Below are 21622 nucleotides of genomic sequence, written 5' to 3' on the forward strand. Positions count from 1 at the left end.
CGGCTTCCTATCTTTCCTTTCATCCCCATTTCAGTCAAACTCCTCGTTTTAGTTTTTCATCTCATGTTGAATGTCTCATTGTGCTTCACCTTCTCTCTCTCTCTCTAACACATACACAATATAAAAGAAAAGAGAAACACAGAGCGAAAGGCCGCCAACTACCAGTAGCTGGCCTTGGCGTGCCGCGGCAGAGCTGTCATGCTACCAGCCCGCAGCTGACGGACGACTGGAACAGTCGGGCACGCTGCCGTCTGGACGCACTGTACAGCAGGTCATTCCCAATGCTGACATCACTGTTCAAAAACCAATGAATCAGTGCTGTAGTTCAAAGGAAACGTGGGCTTGTGTATTAATAAGAAAAACAAAAAGCAGTCAGCAAAATGTTATGTTTTTTCCCCCCACTTCGTCTTCAACTTTATTGAAGCGCGACACTTTCAAGTAAGTCTCAGCTTTCAGCACTACAATTACATGATCATTAGTAGTGGTGATTGTAGACAACAACAATCTGAGTCACAAGGTAACGCTCAGACAAGGACCCTAAGGCCAGTGTGTAGGTGTAGTAGGCTGTTTCACATTAAAATCTCCAGGAAAAAACAAAAACAGAACAACAAAACAGATCATAACAAGAAATTGCATTGCATTAAGAGACAAAAAAATTAAAAAAGAGACACAAAAGGGCAAGGAACATAAGCCACACAGTCCAAAAAAATAAAAAAAATAAACCAAAAAACCTGGCAAGTCAATTGATTTTGAAAGTTTTCCAGTCATTCTGAGCCACAACTCAACAGTTGTCACCGTTGTCGCTCTGAGATGCGATCCATCTCATTTCATAGTACAAACCTGCAGGATCCAATTTGAAATCAAGGATTTTGAGAAGAACAAAAGATGAATTTGTGTTAGGTACCGCGTGAGATGACCAGCTCAATACACGGTTAAAGTACCACTACTACTGCAGCTTGGTTATACTGTACCTAACAGACTCGTGATGTAAGAGCAGGATGTCGAGCTGATCCATCTATACCTTTTTGATATATATTTTTAAATATATTCATTATATAATATAATGAATGTTGGCCTCCCAAAAGAAACAAAAAAGGCATTTGGGTTGTTCTAACCTGATAAAATACTTAGTAAAGAATACAGACCGTGGCCTTGACAATAGCAGCCTCGTCAAATTCATTAACCATTAATTCATTCCGTCGATTTCGCAAAAAAAAGAAAGGAAAAAAACGGCCCCAGGGTGCGAGACGCGGCACAAATGCCAGGTTCTTGAGATATATTCTGTAGAAAATCCAGAGTACAAAAACTCCGTTCGACAGTTTTGTCTGAAGTAGAAGACATTCCAAAAAAAGAGAGCGCACGATTGCCTCAACAGGACGTGTGTCGGCGTTGCCGCTCAGCCGGTCTCAGTGAAATCACCCCCCCCCCCCGGCCCCCTACTGAAACAATATTACAGCTTTTACTCTACATCTATTCACAGTTTTGAGTTTCGAAGGCTGAACAAATTAGACGTGGCGCCTTCCCATGATCTACTTTGTACGTCTTACAAGAGCTCATGTCAAAAAAAAAAATTAAATATATATAGTTTGATTTTCCATTTTTCATCACACTGGACACCGCAAGCTCATCTTAATGCCACTGAATGACCCTTCACAACATTCACAGACTCGGATCCCTGTATTCGGGAAGAAAAAAAAATTAAAAATCAACACAAAACACAAAACACGCTCCCAAAATTTGGGATCAGTTTTGGATTATAATACTTGGCCGGATTAATCATTGTGCAGGCATATTATAAAAAAAAATACACACGCCGAGTATACATGTGGAATACGGCAGAAATGATCATTGGATATTACATTAAAGAGAGATCATGCTAATCCCGAAATCGGACTGAATCACATCCACCGTTTGTGTAAAAGGCACAAGTCACTGCGGCCCCACCCCTGCGGCGACAGACAGAAATACAGGAGATCACTGAGTGTTATTGCTCCACGGGGAGTGTGCTTGGTGGCTCCACGGTGGAAAAACACCGGCGGATGGCCTCACGCGAACCATCTACACAACTACAGATAAACAAGGACTCAAATGGGCAACTCCACCGATTTTACGCATTCAAAAGGTTGTTTGCTGGTGTCGGGGGTTGAATTCTATTTTGGGGGGGGGGGGCTCCAAGTGGAGCTGTGCAAAGTTTTGATAAGTTGCCTCAGGTGATGTCACTTGTGTCGGCTGAAAACTAGGTTTGAAAATGAAGAAAAAAAGAAAAAAAACATCTGGGGGAGTTAGAAACTTAAAAAACTCTCTGCTTGAGGCCAATTGCGTGAAGCTACATTAGCCCCTGCTAGGATAACACACACACCTGAATCTCCCTGAACTATCCCTGGATGTTGTTGGCAGCAAGGTTTCGACAAGGAAGAGTAACGGCCAGCGTTTTTTTTTGTTGTAATAGGCGTTTTTGAAATACCACAATATGGTTTTTCCGTGCTTGGCTCAGACAGTGTAATGATGATCTAAGCAAAACGCGACAAGTGGAAGAGAGTCAGATTTGCTCTACCTGCACCTCACTGAAGACACTAAGTTTAGCCCCAGATGAAAACATCACATCTGCACGGAGACTGTATCCCAAAATTAATATGTGAATAAAAAAACAAAAACAAACAACGGACACGTCGTTTCTTGTTCCGTCGTCTTCCGTCTAATTGCACCTGACTGTAGAATCAGCACCACCAGTTGTTGTTGTATTACTACGGTGGATGGAGATGCATGTTCCATTTTCTTGCAGATTTTTTGGGGAATATTGTTCAAATTTGTGCTAGAACTGGATAGAAACCTGAACTATAATCTCTGGATCTACTGCATCAATGTTAATCTCCTTTAAAAAAAAAAACTAAAACAAAAAAAAGGGAAATGGATATGAGGAGTCTTACAAAGTGCTATGCTAAATCAGTGGCGCAACTAAAAATGTTGAGCAGAGATCAATTTTTTTATCTTTGAGTGGAAAAAGCCAAATGTGAAACCTCCTCTTGTGTTTCTGTCTGTCGCGATGTCACAAAAACGCGAGTGTCTGCAAACTGCGGGGACGAGAAGAATGAATGAATTTGTCCAACAATTAATACCAACTGTTGTACAGAGAAGTATTTAGAGATTGAGCCAAACAGTGTGCAAACGGGTACCTGCAGAGTTACTGTATATACTGTACAGACATGCAGGGAGAGGAGAAAGGAGAATACATGCATTCGGTTTGCTCCGAGCGGCGGGAAACATCGCCCGTTTTTTGGAAGACAATCCCCTTTGTCAGCATCGGATCAATGCAGTTAATATGTAGATGTCACTCATCTATCGTAACCGTTCACTAAGCCATCACAGAAATATGTCAATCTTACCATGCTTTATAGTGATGATTTAAAGTTTATACAGAAAAAAAACCAAACATGCAGATTGCCACATTGCTATCAACAGCATATTGTTGTCAGAGATCGGTACAACCAAATGATTTTGGGCGGTACTAGAAAGAATTTGTTTGATGGGGTGGGGGGGATGTCATATTGCTAACATTCAGCAAAAAAGGAAGAGCACCACGCGGGTGTTTAAAGAAGGGCACAGAATACAGTGTGTGGTTTGCATGCTATGTTGTGTGTGTGTGTGTGTGTGTGTGTGTGTGTGTGTGTGTGAGACCTCCCCCCTTTCCTCTGTCAGGTTCTCAGAGTCACTGAGAACAGAGGAGATAAACGCAGGAACAAAAGCCTCTTGGGGGTGTTTCTCTGCAGAGACGACACCGACCGGACGCTTCGTTGAGACGAGCGACGTCACGGCCGTTGTCCCCTGATCCGGCCTGGGATGAGCTTTGAGGACACAGTCGGGGGAGAAGCCCCCTCTGCGCCAGTGATATCACAAACGATAACATTTTGAAAGACTACGCACAGTAGAGTACAAAGAAAAGAAAAAAAAATCATGAGGAAGGGGGGGTTGACATAGTCTCTGTAAGGCGGGGGGCGGGGGGGGGGAGGTAGAACAAAATCAAATGTTCGAGCGAGCTGGATAGAGGAGCTCTATCCAGTGAGGCAGAGGGTTGCGATGGATGGTGATCGTGGAAGCTGCTGAAGAGACAGAGGAGAGCGAAGTACAGCGATGTGATGCCGACATGATGAATACTGAAAAGGCATAATTCGTCCTGTGAGAAGCGAGGGATGTTGAGAGTGCGGTGGGGGGGGGGGGGGGGGGGGGGGGGGGGGGGCATGGCAGGTGATACAGACAGGCGCCACTTTGTACGGGGAGGCCACAGCAGGTGATACTGTAGTAGAGGCATTATGGTGTTTTTTTCCATCTCTCTTTTTTTGTGAGGTCTGATGAGTTCAAGACGAGAGCCCTATACTGTAGATTCACAAACACTGTATGGGTCTGATGGGAGGGATCTCTGCTCTGACGGACACGTCTGCTCGAGTGTTGGATGCAATGCGAAAGACGGCAGAGGCCCTCTGGTTGTTCGGGAGCGGCGGCGGGCGAGTGAGAGGTGGTCGTCGTCTTAAAAGGGGCTAACTGTGGTCGAGATTTGCCGGCTCATTCCTACGACGTTATTGCTTTCCTGTCGTTCACAGGCACTTCAGAGGTTTGGGCTTTGGCTGAAGTCGAGTGTGACAGGAGACCGAGTGGGGAGATGAGAGGGGGTCGGTGGGGATGGGTGGTGTGTCTAAACAGGCGAGTGATGAACAAGTTAAAAATGTGCTTGTGAGCTCTACGTTGTTGTCTGCGACCAAAAAAATCACCCAGCAGGATACTAATCTGTCAGCGAGAAAACACTGAGGCTACCAAGGCTGGTGCTTGAGTGAGTCGAAGAGCAGGTCTCCTCGTCCTGTGACGGGGTCAGAACCTGAGGAGTCTTAGCCCGGTCCAGTATCCGACTTCAAAGAGATCAGGGGGCTAACATTGGATATTTGAGTGGGGGGTGGGAAGGACGTCGAGGCAATAGCAAAACAGAGAGGCTGCAAGGTTCCTGGGTGTCCAGCCTCCCTGCGTGCTCATGTCCGTGTCTACACATCCTTCGCTCTGCAGGTCTTTAGTCTGTGTGGTTGTTGACATGCTTCTTGTCAGGGGAAGACGGCGCCTGTTCCCCTTCCTTAGCCTTCCGTCCTCCAGTTCCCTTCAGCACTTTGTAGCAGCCACGGGCAATCTTGTACATCCAGATAGTGTTCAAGATGTCCAGGGCGATGCAGGAGGAGATCCAGGCCACCTGGGCGCCCAGACCCAGGCGCTCGAACTCCGGGGTACCGAAGGTGATGAACACGCTGAACCAGTAGGACGGCATTACGGCGATGCGCACCAGGAAGAACACCACGGCCATGGCAACGCCGTTTAACACCACCATCCGATGTGAGCGGGGGAACTTCAGCGCCTCAAAGAACCACCTGGAGAAGAAGAGGTGATGATGAGATGCCCGGGTTGGAACACGAGTCAGTCCAAACAAAAAAAATTGGTAAAGAAGCTGAATCCTGGGATATCTCCCAGCAGGGCCGACTCACCTTTGGTTCACGAACGGTGTGGACAACTCTGAGATGAGACGAAAGTTGGCAAAGTATGGCAGCACGCCACGAGTCTGCGACAAGCAAAAAAAAAACACGCGCACACACACACACACACGCCCACACACACGCCCACGCCCACACACACACACACACACACACACACACACACACAATATTGTAAATACACACACAACCAGAAAGACACAAGTGCAAGAGCTGATTTAACCCACTTTGTTCAATTACTATTTTAGTTCCAATACTCCACTGGGTGTAGAAGAGGGACTCACCAGCACATATCCGTATGCGTAGAGCGCCGCCAAGTGGTGGCAGACAAAAAAGCCGTCCCCCATAGTGCTCCAGTTACAGGCTAGGAGCACAAGGTCTGGGGAGCAGAGGAGAGGTTAATCAGGCAGCTGACATGTCTGTTTGTGTAGGAGGGTTATGCAAAAAATAAAAAAAGATACAGATTTAAGATATTCAAGGCAGAACATGTCAAATCAAATCTAAATTGTTATCGTCAGTTTCTGTTTCTAAATCCAGTCTAGAGAGGTAGACAAAATAAAAAAGAACTTCCTAGCTCTTCCCTAACTTTTCAAAAAAATCAATAGATCTGTTTGTTCACATCTCAAAGCGAAGATTGACAGACAACTTTTTATAGCCGGCAACTGATATTTAGCACCGTTGCCTTTATATTTCTAACTGTGATCATTTTAATTAAGCAATAAGCTAATTTTCCTTTGTGTGTTTTCCCCATATAAAGTACAGGACACTGACTCATTGACCGTGTACTAGGAGAAGCGATCGATAGATTCAAAAACAAACAACTCACCATAAAGGAGGTAACCACAGGTTATGGCCACATTTAGTTTGACCAGACTGGGGTCACCCCTGTGGAACAGCAAAGAGCAGAGAGTAAAGGTACATTCCACCAAAAAGGTAAACAAGGAGGAGGAAATGATATAAAATTCTGGGAAACTCTGATGCACTTAATATTAAACATGTTCCTCTGATCAATGATCTGCTTCTGGAAAGAGAGAACATGATGCAATTTTTAGCAAACTATTTTATAAAACCACGCTAACGCGCTCATCGTGAATCACTGAGTGAGGTCACTCGAGGTTGATTGTCTAATGATTGTCTAATGCAGATGAGCTCGCTGTGATAACGTTGTACACAGCCAGGTCGTGATAAAAAAATAAATAAAAAAAGAACAGCACGATGACAAGACTGGAAACGAAGTTGGACTCGTTTGTGGTGAATGTACAATATCAATCACGTTGTTGACTCTTTGTTGCTGTCCTTTGACAAAGCCTCGGAATAAACAGTAGTTGGTTCAGTCCAGAGACTCTTGGCACCGTGCAGGGGGCTGTACTACGAAACAAGTTCAAAATACCCAGGACATCTTTTCGTTATCTGGTTTGACTTTACCTAACATTGATCATCCTGAATAACCTGTGCTACGAAGCAGGATATCAAGATAAGTTGTTGTCCGGTTTACGAGGGCATTCCGGTGGAAGAGGCCGAGTCGTTAATTACAAGCAACATCGTCAGAACCAAAGAAACGCTGATTTGAAGCAACATTTAAATTTTTATGATCAAACCGTTAAAACAGAAAAGAACCACGCAGCCTAAAAATATAATGTACATAATGACAGGAATTTATCAAAGTTTACCATTGAGGGAATATTTTTAATAACAAAAATTCACAATATCATAGAGAAGTACTACACTACCCACAATCCTAAAGTGTAACTTTGGCATCTCCAATTGGCTGGAAGTCATAATGATTCACCTGGTAGTATATTGGCTTGGTTTCAGGCTTAAAACCCTTCTTAGAAGGGTTTCATGAACATCAAATGGAACCCGGAACCAGAGCCCTTCTGAAAGTGGTCGGTTCACTGTGCTGCGCTTTATTATTCGTCACGTTAATCTAAACTTCCCATTAAGGACCCTGTAGAATGATGACTGTGGTTTTCCTGTGATCTGATTGGTCAGTAGTTGGACTGGTGACTGGCTTTGATCTCTTGAACTTCACGTTAGACGTTCAGCACAAGTTACCATGGTGATTTAGCCCGGTAAGAAGAGAACCAGCTTCGTAGGACGGAAAATCTCAGAGTTAAATCTGAAGTTGCCTCGATAACCGCAAATCCTGCTTCGGGCCTCAGGTGTCCTTGCAAATAACATCTGTTCAAAATAACAATGAAGGTGTCTGCTTCACTAGCGATGTGATCCTGGTATCAGTCACAAGTGTCGTATTGCAAATGACTGGCTGACCGCTTGTGTAACAGAATCCCACACACACAGCGATGGCTCACCTTATGCACTACATGACCCTGGGCTCACCCGGTCAAATTCTATCCTCCAAATTTCACATTGGAGCGTTCAGCATACTCATCTGCATTTGTAATGAGCACATACATTCAAGGTCGCATTAGCGAATTTAAATCTTCTCTGATGGGCCAGAGTTATGCTGATGTCTGTGGGTCACAGACTTTAGCACAGACAAAATCAAATTTGACGAGTTCGTTTGACTTCGTGTGCATCTGTCCAATGACCCATGAACCACAAGGTCACTGTGCGTTCAACGGGATATATCTAACACACAGTTCTTTCTATTTTTTATGTACATGTCTATGGCTGCAACTATCGATTATTTCCTCGATTAATCGATTCGTTTGGTTCCTAAAATGTCATAAATTGTTGAAAAAAGTCAATCGTTATTCCCAAAACCCCAAGATGATGTTTTGTTTTGTCTAAACACCAAAGCTATTTAGTTTAGTGTCATAGAGCTCATATTCACATTGAAGAAGCAGAAATCATGGAATTTTTATTTCTTTTGCCATAAAAACTACTTAAACCGATTAATCGATTATCAAAATAGTTGGCGATTAATTTAGTAATCGATTACTAATCGAGTAACTGTTGCAGCTCTAAAAAATGGCTCTTATTTGTATGAACCCAAGGCACACTTTTTCCGTCTCGAACAAGCAACATCTCATCAGCCTGGTCACGGTGTTTAATTGTCTCTCTTCCTCTCTGATCGTGTATCTAATCTAACGTCTGATTCACTGCAGAGTGAGCGCTCCCCCCTGTAAAATCATGAGCTGTATCACTTTAGCAATGCACTTACAAAAAGAAATGCAGCAAACAATACATACGGTGAGATAAGAACCAGGCTGAGTGATGCTGTCAGACAGAGGCTTCCTGATAATCCCATCAGTCGCCCCGTTCAGACATGGAGTCGACATCCATCCCAGGTGATCTGATCATGAGTGGCCAGGTCTAAGTTCAGGTGTGAACTCAACCAAGACACGCCGAGGACGCCGACATCACTCGGACCACATGCAGCCACATTCTTTCAGCAGTGTGAACACAGCTGACGTCCTCTCACTCACTACAGTTTCATAATGATCGCTTCTCAGCTTTTCCAGATACGTTGATTTATTTGCGGCTGGCGCCATTGACCTCATCCTATTGATTTTCTTAACCATTCAACAATTATTCCACTGCAGAGCTGTGCTGTGATTCACTCTTCCCCTCCTGCCTTTACATTGTTTGAAACAAAAGTTAACAATCACAAGAGAAACTTGGTTAAATCTTTGTCCCGTGAGAGATGTCTGCCGACAGACGATTGCAAAGACAGTGTCAGAAAACCCACAAACCCTAAACCCAACTAAATGACCAAGGTCTACAACCCAATCAGAACACAACATGAATGGAAAGCAGAACAAACTGGCCAGTGCAACATTTCGTATGCACTGACAGACAACGCAAGCTCATGATGTGCTTTTTCGTTTAAATTGTAGCGCTACAATTCGCCACACATTCATTCTCCTGAGAGTTTGCCACTCTGACCTCGATGAAATATGACTTATGAAAGAGCCTACTGGAAAAGTTCAAGAGCGGTTTAGAATAACCAGGGCTCCAGAGCGCGAACCAAAAAAATCTGTGCAGTGCGACTAAAAATGTTCCTTGGTCACATCGGTGCGCCTGACATTCAGCTGGTCTGTCTGTGTGTGGAGCATTACGTTTTTAGTACATAGCGAAGAAGAATAACACGGTCTGAGCCAATCATAGGCCTTCGTCTCTAATTGGCTCAGACCCTGGTGTTCTCGCTGAATGTAGGTGGTACCAAACGGGCCCGGGGATAAATTACGAAAGACCGTAGTATTGATAAGTTCGGAGCGTTAGCAACTCCCACTGCCTGTCACATACGCAGAGCTACCATTTACAAAATGTAAGTCCCGAATCATCTTCATTAAAAAGCAATTGCCGTTTACAGTCATTTACATCATGTGTTAAAAAAATTACCAATGTATATGGGAACTGTCAAGAAAAGGTGTATTAGGTGTATTGTTGCGGTGCCAAAAGGCACAGTCACATTTTATTTGGGGTGTGCACCAATGTCAAAAGTTAGCCTGGAGCCCTGGTAAGAATATGAATATGATCTTTCATGATGCATCACAAGTCACCTTGGAATGTGATATAATTAACATACACACAACCCTGAAATTTGGTCCGACATTCCCCCCTCATGGCCCGGCACATTAAGTTCAGGTCCAGACAAGCCACTCGTCAAACGCATCCATCAAGGCTGTCGGACACGCTGCTCGTGAACCGAGTGGATTATGATAACAGCGAGTGCTGTGCTGCCAGCCGCGGTGACACGCTGAAAGAGCCCGGGCAGTGGCGGGTGAAACGATGCAGGTTTTCCCAGCACGTCTGGCTCAGACCACTCCGGCTATATTGAGAGCGACAGGGGGAACAATGCTGCTGTGTGACAGGTCTTAGTGATGCTGTAATGCAATCAGATTGACCGGAGAATTAACGACTGCGCCAATCGGCTGGTGCAACGGGATGAGATATAAACGCTCTCCACCAAGCACCTGACCTCTCAGCGGATGATGATCGGTAGCAGGAGGGAGGGGAGTCCCTCTTGACCCCCTCCCCACACCCCCACTTTCTCTCTCCACGTTTTTGCTCCATCAGCGATGCAGGCCAGGACTGACACAGGCACAATAAGAGCGAGGGAGGTGTGCTGCATTGATTCGACAGCCCAAGATGTGGGGTGCTGCTACAATAGACAGCTAGAGATGCTGGTGCTGGTGAGGAGGGTGTGTGTGTGTGTGTGTGTGTGTGTGTGTGTGTGTGTGTGTGTGTGTGAGGGGGGTCCACATGGAGAGAGAAAGAGAGGGAGGGGGGGGGGGGGGGGGGGGGGGGGGGGGGGCAGAAGACTGGGCTGCTGTTGTCTGCTATGAAAAGGGGCCTTGTGTGTGGGACTCGGTCTGCCAGAGAGACGGAGAGGAAGCAAAAGAAAGGGGAGAGGAAAGGGGAGAGAGAAGGAAGGGAGCGTTGAGAGAATATAAGTGAGAAGGTGGGAGACATAAAGAGGGAGAGCTGAAGATTTACGCATTTAAAAAAAGGACTGATTAAAATACTGGGAAGGAGAAAGTAGAAAAATATAGAGGAAAAATCCTTTTGGGGATTCATTGATTAAAATAACAGCAGTGGCAGACGGAGACAGAGCGAGTACAGAGGAGGCAATGGTCGAAGGCTAAATCCACTGAATCTACAACTCTCCGGAGACCCCGCCCGACCACTCGGATCCATTCTCTCCCCCCTTACCACTTTCATTCCAATGAGAGGAACGCCACCGTCATCTCTCCAAAGGTATTAAACTTCCATCCCAGACGATCCTACTCTACTCCCCACCTCCCGTCTGCATCGCTTCATCAGTTACCTCCCCCTCCCTCGTGAGCTAGTCGCGGGCTGCTGCTCTGAAAAGGCAGCAGTGAGGAGACGGGCTTCTCCTAAAGCCTCCTAAAACATGTCTGTTACAGTGACGAGACTAAATGTGTCAGTGCTTTTGCCTTTTCAATTGGGTGTCACTTCTTTTTTGTTTACGAGGGGTTTCTAGGATGGTATTTATTTTAATTTGCAGGTCACAGTCTTTTTTTCATTACACCGCAATTTGTTGCTTTCGTCTCTGTTCCTCTTACCAGACGGGGTTGGCGTTGACCACATCGTCGAACCACAGGATGTACAGACAGAACAGGCCCACAATCAGAGCGTGCACGGTGGACACCAACCTGAGGACGGACACACAAGAGCGAATCAATTTAACGCGGCGGCAGACCAATGCAAGTTTTCAAGTCAAGAATTGTAATCAATATGTAATCATCGTCTCCGCCGTCTTTCTCTACGTCTGGTCATGTTTGCACAGTCACTGTGGAGACACATCTGTGGAACTTCTATGTCCATCAGGCCTGATACAGCATCACCCCCTGAACTTTGGATGAGTTATCTGGGCCACTGAAGAGATACTCCAGAGGTCCAGTGGCTCTTATCTCTCCCCCACCAGGAACACAGCTCCTCCTCTGTCACACTGAGGCCTCTGGAGCAGTGACCTCCTGAGCGCTGGCCAAGACCAGCTCTACAGACGGGCCACTGTGTAGTGAGTGGTTAGTCCTCACTGCCATCTGTGTCGCTGCTGTGGCATGTTGTGAATCTTACATGCCACTCGCTGTTTCTTATATATAGAAGTTGAATGAAAGGAATCACAATTTATTAAAGCGGAGGGGAGAACAATAAAGACGGAAAAACTATTAGCAAGCGTCTTCCTGTCAATTAGGATGTGTCTTTGGAAATGCTTTCTGCCTCTTCCTACTTGCACTTAAGTTGTAGTTACGTAAACAACACACTGACACACTAAGAGCGGGCGGTTATGCAACCGTCGGCCACTCTCCAGGCCTGGCTTGTTTTGAATTCCTTGGTCAATACTCCCTGTACTCTCAATTATGGACTGATAGGCTAATATAAACCATAGTAGTATGAATCAGGGATTATCTGAAGACGGCAAAAGAGGGAAAGTAAGACAACAAAAAAAACTGCCAATAACAGGCAGTGAGAGATGTTAACGATTGCACTCTGAACTTCACCCCCGGAGGTTTCTGCATTAAACTCGAACCCCTGCATCAAAACTGGAGCCGTGTGGTATGGTGACTAGTCGGCTTGAGGCGCATCCGAGGATGCCGCATCACTGAACACTTGTGGGGTCGGTTCTGTCGGGCCGTCACCGCTGTGCAACATTACACAGCAATAGGATTTTAGGTCACGGTCAAGTCATTTCAATTCAGATTCAAATTTCAGATCAAAATTTGGCATTAGGTATAAGAGATGGGTGGCAGCTGCGCACGTGGTGATATTCAAAACCTTCATCTCAGACTTTAGTCTGCTGTTTGCTGAATTTCTGTACAGTGTCACAACAAAACTTTGATGAGAAGAGCTAAAGCTGTAAAGAAGTTTTATATTTTGCAAAATATGCTTACTCACTTTCTTGTCCAGAATTACATGACAAGATCAATTCTGTGTCTGTACAGGAAATATGAAAATAATAAGATCTTATCTTCAGACAGAGCCAGGCTGTGGCTGTTACCCGCTGTTTCCTGGCTTCTCATCTGACTTGATTTGATAAAGAGGGACCGTATCTCAAGTGTGATGCACCCAGTCACACGTGATAACCTTTTGCATAGACCTGTGGTGGAACTCTTATTAGGTGCTGAGCTGGCAAACAAGTGGCTTCCCGTGACGTACCTGGAGTTCCACTCTGTCAGTTTGGTGGGAGGCAGCCGTCCGTAACCCGGGGTGAAGACGGATGAGAGCCGCGGGCTGGCCACGGAGAAGAGTAGCTGAAAACCCACGAAGCTGCCAGCTACCACGGTCAACTCTCTCGTCTCCATCACTCACCTAGACACGACAGAGAAGGAGAGGGGAGGGGTGGGAGAGGGGGTGGCAGGGCACAGAGAGGGTGAGGTGATACACATGGACAGTTTCAGTCGACGGCTGTCAGTCATCCTGGATGGTGACAGAAGAGAAACTGAGGTGGCAGTAGAGGTGTGGGGGTGAGGTGGCACCCTGTGTGGTTCAGCCAGTCCAAGAGAAAGGGAAGGGGACAGAAGGAAAAAAGAATAATAAGCCCAAGACACGGGCTGTCTAATGTATGTAACATGAGAGCTTGAGACAAGCAGGGAAGTCCACAGAGGGGGGGCACAGGTTAGGCACTAGAGTTAGGGGAAACAGAGGGGGCACAACAACAACAAAAAAAGTACAGTGGCAGAAACAGAAAAAAAGTTAGTGGGTGCTGTGAATACAGCAGAAAACTCAGCTTTAACATCAGGAAGAAAAGGTTCGCCATTATTATGTATATTTCGCAAGGGGATTATGGTGAGTTAGTTTGGACAAACCGACAATCCCCGAGTGGAAAACAAAAGGCCAAGCGAGGTAAGGAAAGAAAAGAGGATTGTCAAGATGGATCAACTGCCGCAGCTCGGGAGACATGGAGGCTGTGGAAGACTGCAACGACGAGCTTTCAGTCTGAATTTTTTTATTTGTGTTGAAATCGTCTGTGTATTAGAGCTTTATATCGTTTCCTTATTGCTAACACACTTAGATTTTGCTTACAGAGTTAAAGAGGCAGTAAGCGATTTTAATCCAACACACTTTTTTGGGGGGTAAAAATCAGCGAATATTTCCTCACGGTCCGCAAGCTGTCGGTTCTGTGTGCATCAGCCCTGGCTCTGTAAATTGAAAACAACAACAACAAAAAAGGGCACGGACTGCATAACACAACACTGTGTGTGCAGTTTGTAAACACCACTCCCTGACACCTTAAGAGACGCGCTAGCGAATGATGCTGTGATTCAGTGGTTTTTTGCCTCGTGGTTAGCGCTGCGGGTCAGAGGCCTCACTGCCCGTTTAAGTTTCATAAGTATAAAGCTGTTTTCAGACATGAACTCCTGAAAATGCTCTATACACATAAGAAGAACCCTGACATTGAAGCCTGCCTTTTCAAATCACAGACAACGAGAGGAAATGATGGACATGGAGTCCACAAAGTCATTTTTCTATTTACTCTAGATGGATGTTACCATTCGGAGTGTAATCTTATCCGTTTTCCAGAGTTGCTTACATTCAAGAACAAAAATCCACCCTCTGCCCTGAGTCACCGGACGTCTCAGGGTTGTCTCAACAACTCACTGACACTTTTGCCTGACCTCCGTCTCATGATAGACAAAATATAAAGGCAAGTACAGTACTCCCAAAGAATTTGTTTTGGTCCTAAACGTGAACTGGGGACAAGAATTCCTGACGTCATCAACTTATTCACATTCCACAAAGATGCGCGCCCAGCTTCGTTTCTCAGCCTGCACCTTCTCACGTCCCGAAGGCTTTTCTGGCTTGACTGTCCAAATAGCAATATACAAGTAACGGCCTTTATCAATCTGTAAGAATCTGACACCAAAATAAAAGTTCGTTCGAGGACGTTTGTTCTTGATTAACATCGGCTATTGCGACACACACTGAACTGTATCTGCACTGGTCTGGACTCTGGCCAGTCAGATACACAGGAATTCTGATCAAGCCATGTTAGGTTATGCAAGCTCTGTAAAACCACTTATTGCGACGATTAGGATTGTGTAAAGGTGAAGATTACCGACAAACTACTGTAATGTGGCAATATGCTTGTGAAGGTGTTGGGTTTGCAAAGCAGCCGTGGGGAAGTTGCCCTCTGGCCGACTTATGACACTGAAGGCACGCAGCCTACATTAAGTTCTATTTTTAATCTAAACTGTGTAGTGTCATGCATGACCGTTGCGCAAAATACAAAGAATCCAAGTACGAGAACAGGCTGTTGAAGAAAAACGGAGGCCCCCTCCAGACAAAGTGACACAAAGTGTCAACTTTTTTTGAGAATAGCGCTGTGCTCAGAGCCACCGGAGGCAATCTGCAGAATCCTCTTCAACGCGGGCCTCGAGGAAACATTCGAGAGATCTGCAGAATAAACAGAGTTCAAAACTCCACACACGCACACACACACACACACACACTTCCAATGCCCCATTCTGGCCCTTTGTTCATTGAGGAGCCAAACCACCCTGAGAGCCTCTTATTGTCGTCGTCCCCCCCCCACCCCCCCACCCCAAGCAGCAGCAGCAGCCATGCACATTCCCAAGCCACGTTGATCATATATGCAGCATGACGCCTGCATAATTCATTGGCAGATTCTACACCTGACAGTGGTGGTACACACCACACACCGCCCGGGGGGGGGGGGGGGGGCGGGGCTGACAGACCGGACAGGAGAGAGAGAGAGAGAGAGAGAGAGAGAGAGAGAGAGAGAGAGAGAGAGAGAGAGAGCTCGTGTGACCTTGTTCCGCTGCACTGTCCTGCCGCTGTCAGCAAACCGTGACCCCTGTGACATATCGACCAAGACATAAATAATAGCCGTTCAACACCCCCCCCCCCCCCCCCCCCCCGTTCCTCTGGAAATCCAATCCGGCCCCCCTTGGTCTACCGCACTGCTACACCAACACCGACGAGCTGGGGGAGTCGCCGCCGCGGCCCCCGGCTCCGACGGAGGGCCCCGGTTCCCACACACCGCCGCAGGCTGCAGTCGTGACGCGACATAACCGATCCATGACTGGAGACCGTTGCCAAGCTGCCTCCTTTTCACAAGGGGGAGGACGCACCCACACCCCCGGGATGTGGAGCACCGTGCAACGCCGCACAACGTTAGCAGCCGTCTTGTGTTTTTAATCCAGGGCGCAGGGGTGGAACTTCACGAACGGTAACCGACCACCCTTTCCCTCGGCCAACACACACACACACACACACACACACACACACAGGGTTCACAGCTACCAGGGCCGAGGATGATGAGGATGATGAGGATGATGATGAGAGCCGTGTCGGATTGTTTTCAACACATCGGCCACCATTATCTCAAGGCGACAGCGGGGTCGTGGCAGGTGTCGAACGGCGCCGCCACAAGCCCCCCACCCCCCGACCCCCCGGCCCCCGGCCCCCGGCCCGAGTCTCGACCGTGCGAATCCGCGGAGCGAAGTCGCTTCTGGCTAACACCGTGCGGAACTGCCGCCGCCGCTGCTACGTCTCCTGTTAGCGCCTCTGCCGCCGAGCCGAGCCGAGCCGAGCCGAGTCGAGCCGAGCCGGACCCGACATTTCTCCCGTCGACCGTCTGTACATGCAGAGGAAACCGCAGCGCTTGGATGTGGCGGGAGCTCGGTTTACCTGCTATCCGTCGCATAGGTCTGTGTAGGCGGACGAGCCCCCCCCCCCGTTTCGTCGTCTTCGCCGCCGCCGTCTTCTTCTTCTTCTTCTTCTTCTTCGTCGTCGTTGTCGTCTTCTTCTTCTCCACTTTCTTCCAAGTTGACGTTAGCTAGCCAAGTCGGCTACAACTGGCTCAGCCCCGCTGGCTCGTCCCTCCGACGGCGACCCCGGGAAGGAGAGAGAGAGGGAGGGAGAGAGAGAGAGAGTGAGGGAGAGAGAGAGAGAGAGAGAGAGGGAGAGAAACGGCTCCTCTGCTGCGCGGGCGACGCCGAGTGCGAACGACCATTCCAGCCCGGGACGGAGAGGCCTTCTGCTCGCTGCCTCGCCTCCTCACCACCATGTGTCCTTCTCTTGTTTCACCCAGGAGCCCGGCAGGAAAGTTGCTTTTTCTTCCTTTTTTTCTTCTTTTGGTTTTCTTTTGGCGTTGACAGCAAGGACGGAGCGGTGGCGGTGGCGGTGACGTCGACACGCACCCTCCCCTCCCCTCCCCTTCCGCACAGGCCACGCCCACCAGGAACAAAGGCCACGGTGCTTTTATTATTTATGATAGCTGGTGGTGGACTGATCTCCACACATATCAACGTTAACGTCTTTGCATTTTAAGCACACCAACAACTAAAGGCAGTCTTCTTGTTACACGTTCCCTAATGTCGGCTTTGCTGCTGCTCCAGCTTCCCTGCTTTCCCATTCATTTCCATACAATATGAAAATCTCTTCCCAGGCTCACATCTAATTCTTTTTCTCTCTTTTCCCCCAAACAATGATAACACGATCACTGTGAGGCAGTCCAGTCTCAACTTTTAAACTCAATCTGCACCGTAACTGCATCATACCACAATCATGTCATGTCATTGCAAACACACAAAAACACAATTTGTGACCCGCGCAGCTCAAGCAAGTTCATAATGCACTGACTAGTAAGCAATAGCTGCCTGGCAAAGGCACACTGAATACAACATACTGAAACTGTACAAAATCCTAAAAGATAATAAAAATCATACACTGACACGCACTCCTCCTGCAGATCAGCAGTCAGGAATGAATTACAGCATCACAAGGATTGCATTATTTTTTTCTTGCCTTTAAGGGCAGATAGATAAGATATAGGTTGGAATCTATCTTATCCCGGCCTTCTACACAGGTCACAAGGCGACACATTCTGCCACCAACACACTGCACTTTGGAATGTGGGGACAAAAAACAAGTAAATCCACGTGGAAAATGTAACCTTCACGTGAGTAAGGACAAATATGATCAAACGTAGATCCTCACACGCCACGTCGTGTTTATCAGAATGCCGATTCGGCTGGTGTGGGCCCATTTGGGGCCTGCTAATGAGTTGTTATTTTTTTTTTTGAGTGTGTGTTTTGTCCTTTGTCAAACTTTCCGACCGCCTTGTTCCCTCAGATCCTGAGTCATTTCGCAGAGTGACACATTGAGTTGAGGTTGTCTATCTGCTTCCACCGCACTCACGTTTTGGTCCAGTAGCCTTGGGCTTAGAATGTGTGACACTAAAAACCAATGCAATAGTCAAAATAGATACAGTAACATGCATTTGATAGATAGATAGATAGATAGATAGGTTGATAGATAGATACACAGACAGACAGACAGAGAGACAGAGAGAGATAGATAGATAGATAGACAGACAGACAGACAGACAGACAGACAGACAGACAGATAGATAGATGTAAAGATAGATAGATAGATGATAGAAAGATTGATTGATTGACAGATAGACAGATAGATAGATAGATAGATAGATAGATGTACTTTCCCAAAATGGGAAATTCTGGTGATACAGCAGCAAGGTATCAGGCACAGAACCCACCATACAAATATAAAAGATATAAGAAATACAAATGTCAAAAATATGACAACTGCAAAACTATACAGGTATGAGAAATATGAATATAAAGCATGTGCATAATATTAGAGCATGTATGTGCAATGAGTTACCAGTAATGTGCATGAGAACATGTCACATGATATTTTTGAAAAAATATATATGTGTTTCAGTGACTGATTTGAAAATGAATCCTTCTGTTTGGGGTTCACTCTCACAGAAAGTGAGATTGAATGAAGCGTAGCCTCTATTAAAGTAGAAACCAGCATGGAGTCAGAGGCATTTTGAAAAATGGATGGCACGTTGCCTGGCAGAGTATCAAAGTAAGAAACAGAATAGTATAGGTACTAGTAATACTCACTCCCACACAATATACAGTCTCGTGGAACCTCCACGTAATTCACATGAAGTAGGACTTGTTATTATTGTTCAATTACAAGCAGAAAACACAATGCAAATTAGACTGTGACACAATCCAATACATATTTAAATAAGAACAAGATTTTACTTCGAAAATTTTAATTTGTTCAGGACTTCCTCTCCAGTTTGGCAGGGAGGAAACGAAGTGCAGAGGGCGAGTCAAAGCCCATCGAGATGGAACATGATATTTGAGACGACCGAAAGATTCCGTTGAGACAGGATGAATCAAATCCCTTGTCTAACAAGGAGGAGCCTCGCAGCTTTACTAAACATCAGCCGCTAATCAGAGTGGATCCGATGCCAATGAAAGCAGCGGCTCAGATAAATAACAAGGTGTGCAGGAAATTATGCATTCGAATGATATCAGATTTAACTGGAGCTTGTCTCTAAACAAAACTCACTGATGAGCATCTGGAAAGCTCAAGCTATCACTAATATTTCACTTGTTTGATTTGTAGGCAATAAATGTTAAAAAAAAAAAGCCCACCGTGACGTCACCCATTGGTTTGTGAAATGCTGTTTTGAGGCCTTTAGTTTGGAATTTTGACCAGCGCCATCTTGTTTTTACGTTTGAAACCAGAAGTAACCATATGTGCAGGCGTGGGGGGTGGGGCCTGACTGAGAGCTGGTCCGCTGCGCATCCACTTACACCTGAGATTTGCTCCTATTGGACAGTACCAGCTCTCTATCATGCTGTATCCACGCCCAAATGCATATGGTTGTTTATCTTCTTATAATTTCATAATCATAATTTACTAAATGAACATCATACTGTATTGAAGAAGACTTGAAACTAGAGTTCGAGGCCATAAACTTCTCTGGATAATATTTTCTGACATTAAAATCAAGTGAGAAGTAGAGTCATTTGCACTTCTATAGAAACTGACTTCTTTCTGCAACCAGCTAGTCGCCCTCTACTGGTCATTTCAGAGAATACAGGTTTTAGACACTTCCGCTTTGGCTTCACTTTCTGGATCCGGTGGCAACGTCCATTTTTATATACAGTCTAAAACCTAGTTTTGGGTATTATGCTAAGTGCTGGACTATTTCCAGACTGGGTGCATTAACTTCCTCTTGTCCTGTCATCACCTTGAAGTTGCCAGGCAACTAGCGAGAGATTTTTTCCCTGTGCAGTTTAATTAAATCAGATATAATGTGTTAATTTTTCATCTTCATAGGCGATGGGGGTGATTTTCTTACCCTTTTTTTTTCTCCAAGCCTTTGTGCTAAGCTGAGCAAACTACTGTAGCTGCTGGCCGTTGCCTCATTCAGACAAATCTTCTCATCTATAGCTCGCAGCAAGGAAGTGAATAAGCTTATGTTCCAGTTTATCAGATGACATGAATGTTACGTAATTCGCTACATTTATTTCACGAGTGTCCTCTACCCTCCAGTCGGGTTGCTGTGTGCGATGTATTCACAGTTTTGGTATGAAATGGGCGAACGTGACTCTCGTGTGGTGAATGGAACTGTACTCAATTTCGGTGTCAAACTGACAGTTACAACATGACTGGTAATAATCTGCAGACTGAAAGCAAAAGAGCCTCTCTCTCGATTTTATAAAACAAATTTCCACAGACTTTGGCAAAAGTGTCTGTTATCCCATCGGTTTAAATAAGTTTGTCAGCCTGGCTAAACAAATCCTTCATTTACATTTTCAAGCGTGGAGGAAAATCCCACGTCCCTGACGACGCACCGTAATTAACCTGTAATGACGATGATGATGAGAACAGCCACGGTTTATTATATTAGGGGAGCAATTGAATACGGCGGGCGACTTCGCCACACCGCAGGCCACTGGGCCGTGCTTGTCAAGGTCTGAGGCAGGATGAAGGGCGGGCCGCAGCGGGGCGGTGTGCAAATCAGCCGGCCGGCTGGGTCTTTGGGTCAGTGCCATACACGTTGTTTCTGTTTAGATGAAGCATAAAGTCTGTGTGAAGTGGATTAGATTTTTTTTATTTTTTTTTTTAAACCTTGAGGGGATTTGCTGGAAGGAGAGAGGTGGCTGGCATTTAGCCCAGAACAAAATTTTAATTGGTTTTACAGTGGCCCTGCAGTGGATGGCCATATGCTGGGCAGAGAAGTATATATATATATATAAAGAGTCAAAAGTGTGGAGCAGATCAGTTATGGTTTACACCTTTGCTCAAGAGGTTGGGCTGGTTCCACACTTGCTTGAACAAAGAGGAGAAGATGCAGCGCAGTGAAGTGAACAAACAGCCCGCTGAGTCTCCATCGGCAGAAAGAAAGAAAAAAAAGGACGACTGTTAAAGGGTCCGTCCACAAACTGTTGCTTTTGAGAGCTGAAGTCAAATGGTTCAGTAGCTCAGGTAAAATGTCAAGTTCACCGGGGCCAGAGCCCCGACTGAGGATACCTTTTACTCGTCTCTCCAACAGCCAATTGTCGAATCATAGTGTAGCGACAATAACATGGACACAGGAGGTTGTGTCTCAGATTCCCCCATGTGTTTGGAGCACATGTTGGGCGATAGACTTTAGAGGGTTAGATACTAACGCAAGTGCAAAGTATTGTTAAGAATGTGTTTGTCAGTTCCTATGTAAGCTGCAAACATTAACGTGCCTGCTTAACAGATGGCTACCAACACAACAATCCAACATTAGGACAATATTAATGCATGTTGTCCACCTATAGTGGTTACAAATCTTCTTATATACAAGATTGGTATATTCAAATTTGACCGTTTTGGAC

The 21622-nt window shown here is 45.9% G+C and overlaps 1 protein-coding gene across 2 annotated transcripts; it reads right to left on the minus strand.

The window, feature by feature from the left end:
* Nucleotides 1-383: 383 nt before the first annotated feature.
* Nucleotides 384-17119, minus strand: tlcd4b (TLC domain containing 4b). 2 transcript variants are annotated; one of them, XM_035615252.2, is made up of 7 exons: nt 16608-17119; nt 13113-13265; nt 11519-11608; nt 6349-6407; nt 5807-5901; nt 5517-5590; nt 384-5402 (listed from the first exon to the last, which is right to left on the minus strand). In XM_035615252.2, the coding sequence occupies exons 2-7, from the start codon at nt 13256-13258 to the stop codon at nt 5054-5056; spliced, it is 813 nt and encodes a 270-aa protein (XP_035471145.1). In that variant the 5' UTR covers nt 13259-13265; nt 16608-17119; the 3' UTR covers nt 384-5053. The 2 variants fall into 2 exon arrangements, with proteins under 2 accessions (XP_035471145.1, XP_035471148.1); XM_035615255.2 differs by lacking the exons at nt 11519-11608; nt 13113-13265; nt 16608-17119 and adding an exon at nt 7312-8338.
* Nucleotides 17120-21622: the final 4503 nt, after the last annotated feature.

The sequence above is a fragment of the Scophthalmus maximus genome, chromosome 17, assembly GCF_022379125.1.
Source record: "Scophthalmus maximus strain ysfricsl-2021 chromosome 17, ASM2237912v1, whole genome shotgun sequence".
NCBI classification, from domain to species: Eukaryota; Metazoa; Chordata; class Actinopteri; order Pleuronectiformes; family Scophthalmidae; genus Scophthalmus; species Scophthalmus maximus.